This window comes from Panthera leo, chromosome D3 (genome assembly GCF_018350215.1).
Source record: "Panthera leo isolate Ple1 chromosome D3, P.leo_Ple1_pat1.1, whole genome shotgun sequence".
NCBI lineage: Eukaryota > Metazoa > Chordata > Mammalia > Carnivora > Felidae > Panthera > Panthera leo.
The window spans coordinates 57,536,504-57,554,895 of NC_056690.1; the positions used below are offsets into that span (position 1 = coordinate 57,536,504).

Below are 18,392 nucleotides of genomic sequence, written 5' to 3' on the forward strand. Positions count from 1 at the left end.
TAGTTTCAGTGCGTACTTGGTGTTTGCCCCCAAGTGAGCAGAGGAACAAATGTGAAAATCAAGTCCCTTCACCCTTTTTATAGGTGCAACAAAAGCAGCGTCTCGTCACTGCTAAGCTGCATGCCTTCTTGTTTTGTGTTAACATTTGTGGGAGATTTTTCTCACTATAGAGCAAGTCTTGCTCGTGGCAGACCAACAGGATGACCCTTGTTAAGAAGCTGTGTGTGTGTGTGTGTGTGTGTGTGTGAATACACATGTAATTTTCTTTCCTGCTTATTTCACTTATAAATATTTACCATTTTAAACCCTTTATAGATTAATTTTAATACCTGCACGATATATTCATATACCTGTAGTGTAGCCATTGTTCTCTACTATTTGATGTTTAAGATGCTCTCAGGTTTCCCCGATCACAAACAACATGAGAAAGATTGTACAGGAACCTGTGTTTGTACTTGGGGTTCTTTTCTTGAGTGAAATTCCTAGTAGCGAAGTTTCTGGGCCAAAGGACGCGGACACAGTAAGGTTCTTTCTGATGAGTCAGTGCTGGGCCCGTGGGTGTTTATCTTCTCCTAGTTTATCCTCCAACCACTTAGTTCTTTTCTTCCTGGGAGGATCTCCAAGATTCTCTGATAACCATCCGAGATTCACAACAACTCTTTTCTTTGTCTACAAAGCCCGGAAGCAGCAGTCTTTCAGTTGATGAACAAACATGGATGATCCCCCAGGACTGTGTGAGGAGCGGCTGCTTTCTGGCTCCTAGCAGTCAGAGCAGAGTAGTGAGCATTGCTGTGTGAGTGGGCCCAGAGAACACCTCTGACAACCAGTCCTCCTGGACCCAGATTCCTCCCTGCACTAGCAGGAGCGTCTGGCCACTTTCACGGCAACGCTGTCTTTTCCCTTCTCGCCCCCTCTAGGTTTTAGGTCCTTGTCACAGATGCCAGATGATTTGCATCAACCAGCAAACTGGGCAGCGAAACCAAAATGTTTTCCAAAAGCTTTCTGAGAGTCGTGCGAGAAAAGTAAGCATGATTGCAAACTGTGACACCTGTTTTAAGATCCTGTTTTGTTTTTTAAGTTTATTTATTTATTTGGGGGGGGGGGAAGGGCAGAGAGAGAGAGAGAGAGAGAGGAAGAGAATCCCAAGCAGAGCCTTTGGCGGGGCTCAAATTCATGAAACAGTGAGATCATCACTTGAGCCCAAACCAAGTTAGACACATAACTGACTGAACCACCCAGGTGCCCCTAAGATCCTATTTTAAGATCCTGGCTTGTTATCTACACCCAAACTGTAGTTCTGAGTAATAACGGTGTGTAAGTCTGAGAAGTGAGGAGACATTCTGAGGCTGATCGGCTACCATTAAGGTTCTGATCTCATCCATGGCACCATCTTAGGTTTCTTTTCCATTCATTTTCTTACTTTTTGGGGGTCTTATGTGTATTTTTGATGCTCTCAAATTTTGTTGAAGAGATACAGGGTTTAAATAAGAAATAAGTAAATAAGCCAAGTAATTTTATTGTCTCGATCATTATTTTCTTCACCACAGGTGTCTCATGAGAGTAAAATGCCCTGTGGTGAATAGAGTAATTGCATAGGCAGATTCAGTAAATTTCACTCTGAGAAGGCTGTAAATCATCTTCTTGAAGGTTAGAATGACTAGGTGTGGTTTTTGTGGATTCCAGGTTATAGAAACTGAATTTCTAACTGACTGATTCTTTAGGAAGATTTATGTCCAGGCTAGGGCTTTCTGGTTTTGTTTGCAAGGAGTTCTAGGAAGTCAGGTAAGCAATCAAGGTTGCATGGAACATTTCTTGAAAATTAACTGAATTAACATAAATATTCAATATCTCTCTAATAATAAATTAGAAGGTAAACTCATGGTAAAATGTTCCACATCGGTTCCCACGTTTCTCCAAACCAGGGTTTCGTTTCACAGTATTTAATTGCCACAGTCTCCCTGCAGACACGGGATAGATATGATCTTCACTTGAGTGTTTTGTCAACATGTCCGTTCCCTCAGCTGAGGCAGGCTGTGTCACCTGAGGGTGTGAGGACCTTGAATCTGTGCCATGCAGGTTGCCAGAGGACAGGGGATGGGTGTGCACAAATACTATGATGCACGGAAGGAAATCACTGTACTTCTGAGAACCACTGTAACTCTCTTGTGCACACACCTTTCATTTTTTAAAAAACATTTTGGAATAATTTTAGATTCACGGATAAATTGCAAAGAGAGTACAGAAAGTTCCTGTGTACCCTTCTCCCGCATGTGCACACATCTTAAGGAATTAATTTGGCCTCAGCCCCTAGCCTGGGTCGTGGAACTTGGGGGCACCCAGCTGATGTTATCACAGGAATGAACAGATCTGGGAGTGTATCACATGCTCCAGGGAGTTCTTACTGACTCACTCGCATTGATGGCAAACTCTGAGTAGACTCACACAGCTCTTTATTTTGGGCCTCCCATTTCTGTTCTAGAGACTTTGGAGAACTTAACCTACATCACAACAACAACAACAAAATCACCTCAAAGAAAATGCAGAATTTTGCTGTTACTTTCACAAAATAGTTTTTACATCAGGGAACAGAGCAGAAATTGGCCTGGTCGTGGTCAGAAGCGGAGAGCAGGACGCAAGCCCTCCTACCAGAAGCTCAGGGTATATAGGAAGGAGAAAAACAGGTGTGGGGTGGGGGGGACTGTCGGGAAAGAACATTATACATGACAATCTTTGTCTGAAATTGGGATTCTTGTTTCCCACTACATCCTAGTACCTGTCTTTAAAGATCTGACTTGATTTTAGTTGATCATTATTATTTATAAAATTATTTCAACTGCTAAAATAATCTGGCTTGTTGTTGCCGCTGTCTTGTTCACAGGTGAACTTTGGAGTGTACCTGATGCATACATCTTTGGATTTTTCTTCCCCAGCTTTCCTGTCTGTAGGATCTCAGGTGCTCCCTGTGTTGAAAGAAAACACAGAACACCATGAGCTACCTGCTTCCACAAAACATCAGGATGTTATCTCCTAAAAAGTATTTTCAGTGTAAATTAAAATTTCTCTTTTACACCTATGTCTGCTGTAATTCACGCTGGCACATGGCTCAATAGAACAAGGAGAGTTCTCTTCGGGGGGGTAGGGGAACTCTCGTTGGCCGCCTCTAACTTCCACTCTCCACGTGTGCACTGGCCAAGCTCACGAGGGCAGTTTTGGGCCCTCTGTGCTTTCCACAGCTGTGCTGCACCCAGCAAGGTTCCCATATGCGTTTGAAGTAGGATTATTTTATTTTATTTTATTTTATTTTATTTTATTTTATTTTATTATTTCTTTTTTGAAGTATGATAATTTTAATTAGGTGAGGTTTTTTTTCCAGTTATAATTCTCTCTATTCTATCACTATTAAAAAAATTTTTTTTTAACATTTATTTATTATTGAGAGAGAGAGACAGAGCATGAGCAGGGTAGGGACAGAGACAGGAAGACACAGAAGCTGAAGCAGGCTCCAGGCTCTGAGCTGTTAGCACAGAGCCTGACGCGGGGCTCGAACTCATGAACCATGAGATCATGACCTGAGGTGAAGTGGGAAGCTCAGCTGACTGAGCCACCCAGGTGCCCCATCACTATCTTTTTAAATTTAAGTGTAGTTGACACACAGTGTTAGTTTCAGGTGTACAGCATAGGGATTCACTATATCTACATGTTATACTATGCTTACTACAAGTGTAGCTAACACCCGTCACTGTAAAAAGGTATTACAGTACCATCAACTATATTCCCTATGCTGTACCTTTTATCCCAGTGACTTCTTTCTTTCCATAACTGGAAGTAATTAGGTGAGATCTTTACGACGCTCCCTGGGAATGCTGAAGCTCCATTTTGCCATTTTCCCACATGGTTACTTTGTCTTTAGAAAGAATCTCTAGTGCTTGTCAATCCCTCTATAATGAGGGTGGGAGCTTGTGTCCGGTGATCTTGAGGGAATGAGAATGTGCCCCTTTCCTCTCGTGGACATAGAGGAGGCGGGCTTATGAGTTGTGGTCACGTTCTTTCGGGGAGATTTGACCAGGATATTTATGTGTTGAGCAAAGGCACAAGCTGGCAACCTCCCCCTCCTTCCTTCCTATCCCGGCTCATTCCTCCTCTCCCGCGTTGGGTTGATGTTCTGGGGGGTGCTCATGAGCCCGAGGCCACACTCAGTGACTGCGGTGCTCTCTGAGCAATCATGCTCCCTCAACAAGCCCACCGGGCCATGTCAGCCCACGAGCCACCCAGTCTCCAAATCCCAGTTCAGAGAGGAACTTTGGAGGTTCAGGGGTCCCTTCCCTACCACCTCTGACCCTGCTCCTGCAGCCTCCAGTTGAATACGTCCAGTGACGGAAAGCTCTCTCTCTAATGAAGCTACCTATCCCTCTGAATTGTTGAAAAGCTCCTCCCTGTATTGAGCTTGTCTCTGCCTCCCCATGACGTCCGGCATGGGTCTCGTCCTGTCATATATAGCCATATGGAGCAAGCATGACATCCTCCTACGTCCGCTCTGCTCAAGTCCTGAAGCATGGAGTCCGCATGGGAGCCCCAGGTCCTTGCTAAGGCCCTCAGCACCTCCCACCTGGATTGTTCATGAGTGCAATCACCTCTTCCCCAAACCCCTGCCCACCACTGCCCACAGTGTCTTCCTAAAGCCAGTGTCCTGCTTCTCCTTCCTGCCCAGTTGTCTGCATATCAGGCTCAGGTTTCTCTGCCTCACTTACTCAGACCCCTTGGTTAGGGGTCGGTTTCTTCCATTATATCATTTGCAGAACTTTGTGATGCTTTCAGTACTATGTGGGGTTTGAAAGATGTTTTCAGCACTATGTGGGGTTTGAACGCTTGCCTCTGTTCTTGAGGGTTTGCTAGGACGGAGCCATGCCCTTGCACTCTCATTTTTCATGCAGAGTTAGGTGTAAACACTGACTTTCCGGGTGTTCCCTTCATGGTTCTTGTAGCTGGGGGAGAGATTCTCTTCTGCCTGCCTTGGGGTAACTACCAAAACTCCTTTGAGGAAGGTGGTGGTGTTGACTTCTTCCCACTGAGACTCAGCCTTGTGGGAACAATGAGGGGGCAGGTGGTGATTCCTTCCTCCTGTTGAAAGATATCCATCCACTTGCTTTTTATTCAATATGTGCCATTCAGCTTCTAGGTAAGGCTATAGAAATGCAAGAAACAGAACAGGCATTCAACGATCTCACCACAGAGACAAAAGCAAGGGGAGAAAGACAGACCAGTACATACTCAGGTGTTATGAGGAATGTTTCAAAACCATGCTACCAAAGATGTCCTTTGGTGAGAAGATTCTAGAAGGGTCACAAGTACACTCAAATATTCCTGGATATTAGTGCCCCGTGTTATAGTTTGACTTCTAGGCTGAGATAGATGGACTGCATTCCAGGTCATGCAGTCTTACACTCCTTTAGAATTTGTCCCTCCATACACGTTCCATATTTGGTTTTATCTAAGTGAAAATAGAATAGCATATTTATAACTGTATTGTGAATACCCTATGTTGGAAAGGGCCTAAATGTCCATTAACAGGAGAATGGATATAAGGTGGTAGTGGAAAGTGAAGGGATTAGAACTACATGGGTCAGCATGGGTGACCACGGTGTTGAGAGAAAGAGGCAAGTTGCAGAATTCATGTGGTAACATTGAAGGTCAAAGATGAAAAAAAAAACCAAACAGACCAAGCAGAAAACTCCTATACCTTGCCTTAGGGGTACATTCATATGCAGTAAAAGTATAAAGAAATAGAATGATAAATTATGCATTTTGAGGGTGAGGTACTAGAAATAGGGAAGGTATATAGGGGCATTGACTCTATTGGGAAGGTCTTATTTCTTAAGCTGTAGGATAATAGATGCATAGGAATTAGTTGTAGTATTCTTTATATCTTTTCAGATGACTTAAGTGTTTAATAATAATTAAAGAAAAGTTTTCAGGAAAATTTCCCTTTAGTTCTTTCCATTGCTTAAGAGCAAAACATTGAGTAAGAGAGGGTCCCAGCCTGCTGTCTGACTTCTGAGAGCGTGCCCTGCACTAGGCTAATAGATTTGCTATATTGGTAGCAGATAGTGTTGTCCGGAACTTACGAATTGCGTTCTTAAAGAAGAAATTTTTTAATGTTTATTTATTATTGAGAGATAGAGCATGAGCAGAGGAGGGACAGAGAGAGGGGGAGACACAGAATCTGAAGCAGGCTCCAGGCTCCAAGCTGTCAGCACAGAGCCCAATGCGGGGCTCAAACTCATGAACTGCAAGATCATGACCTGAGCTGAAGTCAGACGCTTAACTGACTGAGCCACCCAGGTGACCCTATGAATTGCATTAAAAAAAAAATATTTTATGGCAGTAAGAACACTTAACATTAGATCTAACCTCTTTTTTTTTTTTTTAATGTTTACTTATTTTTGAGAGAAAGAGTGAGAGAGAGCACTAGCAGGGGAAGGGCAGAGAGAGGGAGCCACAGAATCCGAAGCAGGCTCCAGGCTTTGAACTGTCAGCACAGAGCCCAGTGCGGGGCTTGAACTCACGAACCACGAGATCATGGCCTGAGCTGAAGTCGGATGCTCAACTGACTGAGTCACCCAGGCGCCCCATGGGATCTAACCTCTTAACAAATATTACGTGTACAATAATTATTGTTGACTGTCAGTACAGTGTTGCATAGCAGATCTCTGAGAGCGTACTCATGTTGCTTAACTGAAACTTTATGCCTGTTGATCAGTAACTCCCAATTTCCACTCCCCTCAGCCCCTGGCAACCAGCATCACCTCTTTGATTCTGTGAATTGACTATGTTAGATACCTCATATAAGTAGAATTATACAGTATGTCTTTTTCTGTGACAGGCTTATTTCATTTATCATAATGCCTTCAAATGTCACCCATGTCACATGTTTCAGACTTTCCCGCTTTATTTTGAAGGCCGAATAGTATTCCATTGTATGTATGTGCCACATTTTCTTTGTCCATTCATCAGTCAGTGGTCAGCTAGATTGTTTCTACATTTTGGCTGTGGTACATAGTGCTGCAACAAACATGGGAATTCTAATGTCTTTTCAAGATCCTGATTCCAGTTCTTTTGGATAAATACCTAGAAGTAGGATTGCTGGATTATTTGGTAGTTGTACTTTAATGTTTTGAGGAACCTCCATGTTGTTTCTCAGGGCAGCTGCACCAGCTTGTGTTCCTACCAGCAATGTGCATAACTCAAATTGCTCTGCGTCCTTGCCAACACTTGCTGTCTTTTGTTTTGATTTTGGTTTTGTTTTCGTTTTTGTTTTTGGTAACAGCCATCTTGACAGGTGTGAGGTGATATCTCATTGTGGTTTTGATTTGCCTTTCATTGATGATTAGTAACATTGAGAATTTTTTTTCATCTATCTGTTGGTCATTTGTATGTCTTAGTTGGAGAAATGTGTATTCAAATATTCACAAATCAATCAATGTGATACATCACATCAAGAAGAAAAAGGGAGAAACACCATATAATCCTTTAAGTAGATACTGAAAAAGCATTTGATAAACTACAACATCCACTCATGATAAAAACTTTCAACAGGGTAGGTTTAGAGGAAACATACCTCACCATCATAAAGGACAAATGTGAAAAACCTACAGCTGATATCACACTCAATGGTGAATAATGGAGAACTTTCCCCCTAAGACCAGAAACGAGACACAGATGTCAACTATCACCACTTTTATTCAACATAGTATGGAAAAGTCCTAGCCACAGCAATTGGACAAGAAAAAGAAATAAAAGGGGTCAAAGTTGGTAAGGAAGAGGTATAGCTTTCACTATTTGTAGACGACATGATACTATATATAGAAAATCCTGAAGACTCCACCAAAAGTCTGCTAGAATCAATGAATGAATTCAATAAAGTCACGGGATACAAAATTAATATACAGAAATTTGTTGCATTTTTATGCAGTAATAACAATGTAGCAGAAAGGGGAATTAAGAAAATAACCCCAGGTACTATTGCATCAAAAAAGAATAAAATACCTAGGAATAACCAAACATAACCAAGGAGGTGAAAGATCTCTACTCTGAAAACTATAAAACCTTGATGAAAGAAATTGAAGATGTCACAAACAAATGGGAAGATATACCATGCTCATGGATCGGGAGAATAAATATTAAAATGTTCATACTACCCAAAGCAATCTACAGATTTAATGCAATATTTATTAAAATACCAACAGTATTTTTCACAGAACTAGAAAAAATAATCCTATAATTTATATGGATCGACAAAAGACCCCCACTAGCCAAAACAATCTCAAGAAAGAAGAATAAAATTGGAAGCATCACAATCAGTGATATCATGATATGTTACAAAGCTATAGTGATCAAATAGTGTGTTACTGGCACAAAACTAGACACAGAGATCAAAGGAACAGAATACAGAGCCCAGGAATAAACCCACAATTTTATGGTCAATTAATCTGTGATGAAGGAGGGAAGAATTTACAGTGGGAAAAAGACAATCTCTTCAACAAATGGGTTGGGAAAGCTGGTCAGCTACATGCCACACAATGAAGCTAGACCACTTTCTTACACCATACACAAAGACCATGATGCTTGGATGGATGTCCAAGGGCAAGGGGCACATTTGGGAGTGTGGGGATTGGCCTGAGGTGGGAGGAAGGGAGGAAGGTGATCGGAACAGTGCCATCTCCTGTGTGTGACAGAAAGCTATTCAGGCTGAAGCGGCCATGTCCACATGTGGGCCATGTCCCACAAATGTCTCTGGCCTCCAGGGCCTTTGGCAAGGGAAGAGATAAAAAGACCATTTTGGAACACACCCCAAACTTCCAGCTGTGGTGAGAGAAGTTAAGCCCAGCAAAGCTGGCTCCAATAAGGGCCATTTTCTCTTTAGAGTGACCCTGCCCTGATCAAAAGAAGCCATTGGGACCACTGGTGCTCCATCTTTCTCAGCTTTCTTTCATCCAGAAGGGAGGTGGTGAGTGGCTGAGGAGAGCACAGGCTGTGGGGATCCAGTGCATCCAAAGACCCACTGTTAGAACTGAATGCTGGTGGGCACTTGAGTGTTGTGAGGCAAGGTGCTTGGTGGGGATCCAGGCAGTGGATAAAACCTTCACTCGGCAGGCAGAGTTCCAAGCACCCGTTATCTCTGAGAAAGGCCGGGCCTCCTCTCGCTGCAGGGCGAGTTCAGGGCATAACTGGAAGCAGAAAGAAAGCTGGCAGACACTTTTTAGCCTGCCTTTTCCCAGTTCCCCTGTTTTATGCTGACAGAATTGACTTCTATGTATCGCATTTTGCAAACTCCCAAATTAAAGTCTCAGCAAACCTCATTGTATATGAGCAAGCTATCGAGCATCTCTAAGCATCATCCGAAAAGTGAGGAAAAGGACAATACTTGATAAAATTGAGAATTAAATGAAACGTTTGTGTTCAGCATGTCTCAAATTGTGCTAAGTAAGCCACGTCTACCACCTAGTGGCAGCATTAAGTAACCGCAGAGTTTGTTACTTAAGGAGGCTGAAAATTGGTTCAGATTCGGTGGGCAAATCCCAAAGGATGGCAAACATCTCTCTGCCTGGCTTCCTTAGTGGAAGCTCCGAGAAACTTTTCGTTATTGATGTTTGCATGTTTTAAAAGTTAGGACCTGAATTATTTCTTGGTCAGATTAATTTTCAACTGGCATCGCACCCATCATTCTTTTGGAGTCCTCTATTTTCTTTCTTTCTTTCTTTCTTTTTTTTATGTTTTTTTTTTATTTTTGAGAGAGAGAGAGAGAAAGCAGGGGGAAGGGCGGAGAGAGAGAGACACACACACAGAATCCTAAGCCAGCTCCAGGCTCTGAGCTGTCAGCACAGATCCCAATGTGGGGTTCGAACTCACAAATCCCGAGATCATGACCTGAGCCAAAGTCAGACACTTAACTGAGCCACTCGGCGCCCCAGCTGCAGTGTTTCAATAACATGCTGCCTTGGCTATTTCAAGTTCTCTAGTCTTGGTCTCCCAGGTGAATCACATGAAAAATATACTCCCTTTCTTCCTTGGTGTAACCCCTTGTTTTTATGGCCACTTGTTATCTCCTAGGAGGCAGCAGATGCAGTCTGAAGAAAATGAGCCAGAATGGCTTCAGGATTTAGAGAAAGTAGGAGTGTGTCTGGCACTAAGAAGTGGGTGGGGGGTGGGGGTGGAAGGTAAGGGACGCTGTACAGAGTGAACAAGTGGCCCCGCCCCTCCCCCCACCCAGCTCTAGTGAGGCAAGGAGGCAGAAAGATGCTGGTCTACTTTCAACGTAGGTTGAAATGGCCTCCTTCAAATGGCGGCCCATTTGCCATCTGTCTAAATATTTAAAATTCATAAATTGAACAAAATGGTGAGTACGTTCTTCCTACTTTGACAAATACACCTTTATGACAGCTTAGAAGGACCGATGTGAATTTAGAACTCTGGCTCCTTGGCCCTCTGAATGGGAATAGGATGACACTAGGAGGGTTGGCCCAGGCCCTGGTTGCCAGCCACAGCCTATACCCTTTTTCTTCCAACCCTTGAGCCATGCATGAACCCCAGATGTGTGGACACCTGATCTCATATGGCTAAACTCTGCCTCTGTTCCACTGTGAACAGCCACCCCTTAACCTCTTTTCAGGCCTCCAGGGAAAAAGCACACATAGGCCTTGAAAATATGTTCAGGGTCATCCAGTTGCCTGGAGAACAATCTAGGGAGAGAATAGCCAGGTGGGCATGGACTCTTGGTGCTATGGACTCCTTGCCATTTAGGGAGGGCTAGGCAGGGTGAGGCCCTCTAAACCATGGAGCCTAAGGCAGGGGCCCCTCTTTCTCTGGGTGAAGGACAGTACTGGTAAGAACTTTTCTGGGTAAAGTAAACTACCCCAGAGAAGACCCAAAGACACTCCAGAAAAAAATCCATTTGCCTACCAGCCTGGCCTACAGTGAAGCCCACCAAAGTGTCTCTGTTATATCCTAGAACTTCCAGTCAGTTTTTAATATGAACGAACAGCTGAGGATCACAAGAATTTGGGAATGACCTCTGTTACAAAAGAAAAAGGCTGAAAGTAGGGGGGGGGTGCGGGAAACACATCAAAGAACACATACACAGTGCAATGAAATGAAAACTTTAAAGAACATGTAATGAATCATATCAAGGAAATGAATGCTAACCATTCATTTGTGTAATGAATGCTATTACAGCATGTAATGAATGCTAACCAAGGAAATCCTGGAGACAAGAATAAGATACTTCTAAAAAGGAAAAATGGAGAACAGGAAAGATTTTCTGAAAATTAAAAACATGAATGCTGTAATTAAAAATTCAGTAAAAAAGAAGGAACATATAGTTGAGGAAATCCCTCGAAATGGAGAGCCAAATAATTAAAGAGACTAACAGGGTGGGAAAGTTAAGAAAATTAGAGGATTCACGTGGTGGTCCAACATCCAAATAATAGGAGTTCCAGAGACAGCAAACAGATAAAACTGCGGAAAGGAAGTGATCAAAGGCGTGAAACAAGAACATTCCCACAAAACAAAGAACAGAATATCTTTGGGAAATACCAAAGGAGTGTCAATGCAATAAATGGAAAATAACTCATATATGAAATTTCAGTGTATTGGGAGCAGTGAGAAGGTTCCAAATCTTCCAGAGAGAGGGAAAAGAAAAGGTTACAGATACCACTTTGATAGTCTTCTAGTGGCAACAGTGAAGCAATGCCTCAAAATTCTGAGTGAAAATTATTTTTAACCTAGAATTATGTATCGTGTGTGTACGATTATTGCAAAGTTGAACACAACAGTTTCTTATATCTAGGTGTTCGTGCCTCTTTGCAATGTGATTTTGCTTCTCCTCCCATTAGGGAGTGGAATCTATTATCTTCCTCCTTGAACCTAGGCTGAACTTGCCTTACTTTGACTGAAAAAAGAAAAGCAAAGAATGGTGACAAAAGTGACACAGCATACACTCTGAGTTTAAGGCTCCAGAGACCTTGTAACTTTTTCTCTTGAACTTTTAGAATGCTACCCTAACACCATTGGTGGGAAGAAGCCAGGTTACCTTACTGGATGAGAAGCCACATGAAAGGAGAGATGAACCATCTCATGTGAAGTTTCCTAGACCAGCCCACTGACAGCACATGTCAGCAGATTCAGACAGAGGCTCTTTTAGTCCCACCAGCCCCAGTCAAGCTTCCAGATGATTGCAAACGCATGAGTGGCCCCAGCTGAGCTCAGCCCAAATTGCTAACCCAAAGAACCGAGAACAGATAAAACAGTTAGTGTTTTAAGCTACTACTTTTGGGGGATGGTTTGTTATAAAACAAAGACGAACTACAAGAAAAATTGGTACCAAAAAGAAAGTGCTACCATAAGGAAACCCTCAAATGTGTGGTGCTGGTTCTGGAACTGGGCAGGGGCAGGGGCAGGGGCAGAGGCTGAAAAGGTGGTGAGGAAACTGCTGTTTGAAGCTTCACGCAGATGATGCCTTTCAAGGGTAGCGCTTCTCTGATCCAGAGACCCGTGACTTAAACAGACAAGTTGTCTGCCCCTCCAACACCTAATATACAAATGGTGAGACGGGGACATGACACACCCATTCACAAATAAAGAGAACGTAGGACACACAGCAGGCACTGATCCACGACAGTTCTCAACCCCAGCCTGGGGCATGTTTTCAGTTCCTCCTGCTCCAGGGGAGTAGGGCCCAGTTCTGCGCCCTGTGATGGTTCCCAAGTTCACTGTTCTCCATAGCTCTTAGCTCCACATTCTGGTAGATCCTTACTTTCCCATGTAAAACAAAACAAAACAAAACAAAACAAAGCAAAAGCCCGGCAAATACAAATACAAAACAATGGCTCCATGATTACAGCTGAATAGCTTTCTTAGCCTGCTTCTTACACATCGCAGGTTGGAGTTCCAGAGGATTCTTTTTATTTTGAAGAATTCTAGTTCCCTTTTAGTCCAAATCTGTTGTGATTTCATCAACACAACTATCTTAAACACTTGGTGGATTTTCTATGAATCTTACTAGGGTTTGTCCCAAACACTACATCCATGATTCATTTTCATTTGGGTCTGCCAGGCTGCTATACAATAACACCCTTAAGGAGTCTTAGAAGCCCTTCCCTTTAAATGAGAGTATCTACTAGCCACTGCCTTAAATCTCTCTGAGATCTTGACAGCGGGTCTTACAGCCACATTTTAAAATCGATCTTTACGAAAGTCAGTTACTAGCTGGACAGAACCGAGGATGAGATTATTTTATTTTACAACCTAGAAAGTCTTAAGCCTTCTATATTTCCTCTAAATTCTACTTGCAAACAGAATATATTATTACATGTAGTTAGCAGCACCTGACACATACCTCCAGCATACGGTCCCGAGGTCTCCTTAGCTAAGTCCATAGTTCATTACATACATTTTCTATCTCACAAATCACTGCAGGCAATTGGGCAGTTGTTTTATCAATTGCTTCACTGCCGCATAACACAGCTAACTGTATTTCCGGTCTTCAGTAGTAGTTCTCTTACCACTTTCCTGAGGCTAGACCTGGCTTCCTCACGTGGTAGTCTCAGGTCAACATGCTAAGAGGGTGACAGTGGATGCTGTAAGACTTCTTGGTGTCTAATTTCAGAAGTCACACAAAGCCACTTCCAACATATTCTATTTGTCAAAGTAAGTCACAAAGTCACTTGTATCCAGAGAGTGGGGAAATAGTCCCCATCTTTTTAGGGAGGAAGTGGAAAAGTCAGATTGCAAAGTGGTGGGAATAAAAGGAGGGGGAAGAATTCCTATGGCCATTCTTGCAAGCAAAACGACCACATGAAGACAAGTGTGAGGACAGAGAATGAAGATACTTTCAGATACAAAACTTCTCAAAAACTTATCTTTTCATGAAACCGCTGGGTATGTATTTATAAAAATTGAGAATATAAACTGAGGAAGAATAAGACAAGTTAATGGAACCAGGAGCAACCACACAAGAGAGAAGCCAAGGAAATCTCTAGGAGGATAGGGCTGAGAGAGCCACATTCCAAATGAGAGCAGGAACATGGAGGAGACCCGGAGGAATATCTCTGAAGAGGGCATCTTATGGGAAAATACAGCACTGAGAAATTCTTTGACAGGTATTTGCAGAGCTGTTGTCGGATATGAGAAGACCTAACCAGTTGTTCAAGAAACAAAAAATAAGCAACTGAAAAAATTAAAGCAAATACTAACTTCAGAAAAACAAAAAGTTGTGCAAGAAAGTCCATGTAATCGTGTGCACTACGTAGCACAAAAATGAACAGTATTAACATAATCATCATTTTAAAAAATCACTGAATAGGAATTTAATTAAAACTGTGATAAAACTGTAATGGGAAGATGGAGATAGGGAAATGGTCTGTAACGAAGCTAAAATCCTCATTTAGCATGACAAAAAGCCAATGTATTGTCTAAAATTCATAGATCAGAGTATATCAGTGTACTTACATTATTTAAAAGTGGGTGCCTCTGAGAAGTGGGGGGGGGATGGGAGTTGTAAAGTAGGGAGCTGATTTTTTTTGTTATAATGTTTTATGACTCTTGACCTTTTAAATGAAAAGAAAGCATTATATTACTAAAAAAAGAATGATCTCAAAAATAAGTTGAAAAAACAACATTGGTTATTAATCAGGAGAAAAAATGTTGCTCAAAGCACTTTCAAGGGAGTTGTCAGGGCAAAAATCCTTAAAAGAATTAAGGATAACTTACATAATTAAAATTTTTAAAGGTTTGACTTCTGATGCCAGTCACTCTTTGAAGTTTTAAGACTAAAACTGAGTAAGGCAATTCCAATCTTGGAAATCTTATAGTTTATTAGAGCATAGGTAAAATATAGGTAAATAAAAATATAGGTAAGCATGTATGAAAGGTGCTACCAAAAGGACATGTAGAAAGTAGTCTGGGACCACAGAAGAAGGAGAGACCATCCGTGTTTGGGGTAGAGCTGGAGATGGCTTTCTAGAAGAGCTGACCTTAGACATGAGTGGCGAAGAGTAAGTTGGTTCAGCTGGCCAACCAGATGGGATAGAACATTCCTAATTGAGAAGCTCACTGGGAAAAATCCCAGCGTGTTTGGGGAAGGATAATAAATTCAGTGTGTCTTGAAGCAGGGCATGAAGGGGGGAATGACCAGACGCGAGTCTGGTGTGGTAGATTGCGGAATATCTTACAGGTTCTCGTAAGTCAAGTTAAGGGAGTTGGCGTGTAAGGATTCTGCCCTAAGGTGTGACACATTAAATGCACATCCTTGAATGCTCACTGGCTCTGGAGAAGCCAGTGGCAGATCAAATGTAGGATTCGTACCTGAGGAGGGGAGACCTCCCCCTAGAAGACTAGCATACGAGTGAGAGCTAGACAGGAGGACAGAGTTGAGAAACGTTTTAGAGACGGATTCAGTGAAGGTCATAGCGACCAATTGCAAGATACAGGAGTTAAAGATGACTCTGGTGTTCACTCATTCATCAGGCATCTCTTGTGTGCCTTTTCTGTGCAGAGCACTCTGCCAGGCACTGGCGGGGGGTGGGGGGAGTAATACGATTGAATGTAGTATGGTCATTGCCTTAGAGGAGCTTTTAGTTTAGTGGAAACACAGGAATAAAGTAACTGTAGCTGTGATGCTCTATGCTCAAGAGGAGCCCAGAGCCCAGAGGTATGTATGGAGGAAGACGCTGCAGAGGAGGAGGAGGGAGGCAGCCCAGAGTCGGTATAACTACTGAAGGTGAGGGAAGAGAGTTTGGGAAAGGGGTGGTTCATGGTGACAGATGCTGCTGAGAAAGTGGGCAGCAGGGCCCGGGTGTCCCCTGGATGAGGCATTAGGATGGCACTGATGATCTCAGAACAGCAGGGGCTTGCCCACCAGGTGTTGTGGGATGTGGAGCCAAGAGGTAGTGAGGATGCGGAGAAATGAATAGAGTTCTTTTCTTCCGAGACTGGTCAGGAAGCAAAGAGGAGATAAGCCAGTGAAAGGCAGGATTCATAAAGGTGCAGCTTTTAAGATGGAAACCATTTGAGTGTGTGTGTGTGTGTGTGTGTGTGTGTGTGTGTGTGTGTGTGTTTCACCAGGACCAGCTGTGTAGCTTGTGGAGCTGACTGCACCATGAAAATTTGGGGTGTCTTGGCTACGTCATTCAGAATTGTAAGACAGCAACAGCAGAGCCTGAAGCCAGTGTGGGGCTCTTCGAAGTGGGGGGCTCTGTGTCAAAGCACTGGTTGTAGGCAAGGAACCCAACCCTGATGCACAGGGGAAAGAGCCCAGGGAGGAGGGAAGAAGGGGGCGACTTCAGTAACAGAGCTGATCCCAGAGCAACTGGGAAGCAGGACTCACGGTCCAGATGGAGATAGAGCCTTCAGGAGGAGGAAAAACAAGGCTTTGGTTATCTCTTGAGATGTGGGAGATGGAGGGTGGGAACGGAAGGTGGAGAGGAGGGAGTGTTGGGAGGGGAGGACTTTGTGCTAGAGACAAGTTTCTGTACTGAATAAATCTGTAGGTAGAGGAAAGTGACAGAAACTTTTGGCTGCCTAAAGGCAGTGGGGAGCCAGCCTCATTGGGCAGTGCTTAGGAGCCTGGGGTGGGGGTAAATGGGTCACTGAGATTGGTTCCACTGTCCACAGGCATTGGCAAGATGGGGCAGGGGCAGGAACCTGCCCAGGATCTGACAGGTGGGAGAAGCCCAGGGAGCAATGTGAAAAGGAGGCCTTGAGATGATGGGTTGGGATTCATTTTGGGATAGTGACGATGGGAAATGAGGTGGCCAGAAAGACCAGAGGGCTCTCTCAGTGGGCAGGGAGTTGGGGTTCAAAGTAGGAGGGCAGGAGGCCCCTGGCGAGGGAATAGAATTTGGGGGTTTAGTATTCTGGCCATGAGCTGATGGTGAAGTTGCTGTAGGGGTCTGCCCAGAGGACTCCTTCAAAGCGTTAAGGAGCAAAAAGTAAGGAGAGCTAGGAGTTCTGCTGGAATGAATAGAAGTGTCCTGGCTGATTGTTATTTTAAGACCAGGCGGTAAGTGTTGCACATGCAACATGGAGAGGGAAGGTTAAAGGTGCTGGTGAAGGGGCTGGAGGGGCGGCTGGTTGGCTCAGTAGGTGGAGCATGGGACTCTTGATCTTGGGGATTGCGAGTTTGAGCCCCACCTTGAGTGTAGAGATTACTTAAAAATCTTAAAAAGAAAGAAAAAGTAAAGGTGCCAAGTATGGGACAAGGATTTCTTTCTCCTTGAAACTACAAGAAAAGGAGAGAGACATTATAGAGCCGCCTTGTTAAGACGTGGATGTGAAGAGCGATTGGGTATTATCCCGGTCATCTGTACGAGGTATGAGGCACCACGAACTTGGCCACAGCCTGCGAATGGAGAAAACTGTGAATTCTTATTGGGAACGAAGGGGGTCGCCCGCGAGCAGCGAGGAGAGCGGTGGGAGGCCGAGAGGAGGCCCGAAGCTCCCGCGCGGCCGAGGTGGGCTGTGCAACCCTTTCCTCCACGTCCCTCGCTTGCGAGCAGGTCACTAGCTTTCCATCGCTCCTCTGCATCTCCGTGACCTCATCCGAAGCGGTCCTCGCGGCCCCACAAGGTCCAGTTAGGGTATTCGGGGACCTAACTGGTCAAGAGGCTGCGGTGATACGGAGGGTCAACTAGCACCCACCAGGTGGCCCCGGTGTCACGCCTGGCGCTGGGGTCCTGGAGCAGAGCGGCGCAGTCCCCCAGTCTTCGCTCCTAGCGCCCCCTGGGATTATCTGTTAGGAGCTGCTAGGGTTCCCCGGCTCACCCTCCTCCTCCTAAGCTTCTTTCTTCCCAAGGGAAATCTCCGGGTAACCCTCGCCTGAGCTCCAGGTGGCTGCCACCCCGTTTGCTTGCGGGGGGGCCGGCTCCCTCTTCTGCAGGTGCCCAGCTGGGGTTTTCCAAATCCAGGCAGCAGGAGCCCCCCACTGCCGCCTTCATCTGTAAGGGGTTAAGTCCTCTCGCAGATGGGGAAGACCCGGAGCTTCCCCGAGGGGTGCAGCTCCGTCGATGCTCCCCACGCCGAGGGACGCCCGTGCAGCGGGCGGCCCAAGCGGCGCCCGCGCTGCCGGAGTCAGCCCGCCGGGGATCCCCGCCCTGCCGCGTCTGCCAGACGGCTTGGCGCAGGGCTGCGGATGCCGCGGGAACGGGTCTCCCTTTCCCTTTCCCGGCGGCAGGCTCCGCGGTCGGGGCAGCTGGGCCCGGCGCGAGGGGACTGAGCAGGGGAGGAGCCGGAGGAGGGGACAGAGGGGCCTGTCGGCCCCGCCCCCGCCCCGCCCCCCCGCGGCCGGAGCCGGGGCTGCAGCCGGGCGCGCCGGAGCCTGCGAGCCCGCGAGCCAGCGATCG

The 18,392-nt window shown here is 44.8% G+C and overlaps 1 protein-coding gene across 1 annotated transcript in view; it reads left to right on the forward strand.

The window, feature by feature from the left end:
- Window positions 1-3,062, forward strand: part of MOCOS (molybdenum cofactor sulfurase) — a 55,953-nt gene extending 52,891 nt beyond the window's left edge. The window contains exons 14-15 of the mRNA XM_042911156.1: window positions 918-1,022; window positions 2,879-3,062. Coding sequence (XP_042767090.1) covers window positions 918-1,022; window positions 2,879-3,031 — 258 coding nt within the window. The 3' untranslated portion in view covers window positions 3,032-3,062. The remainder of the gene's footprint in view (window positions 1-917; window positions 1,023-2,878) is intronic.
- The last annotated feature ends 15,330 nt before the right edge of the window (window positions 3,063-18,392 follow it).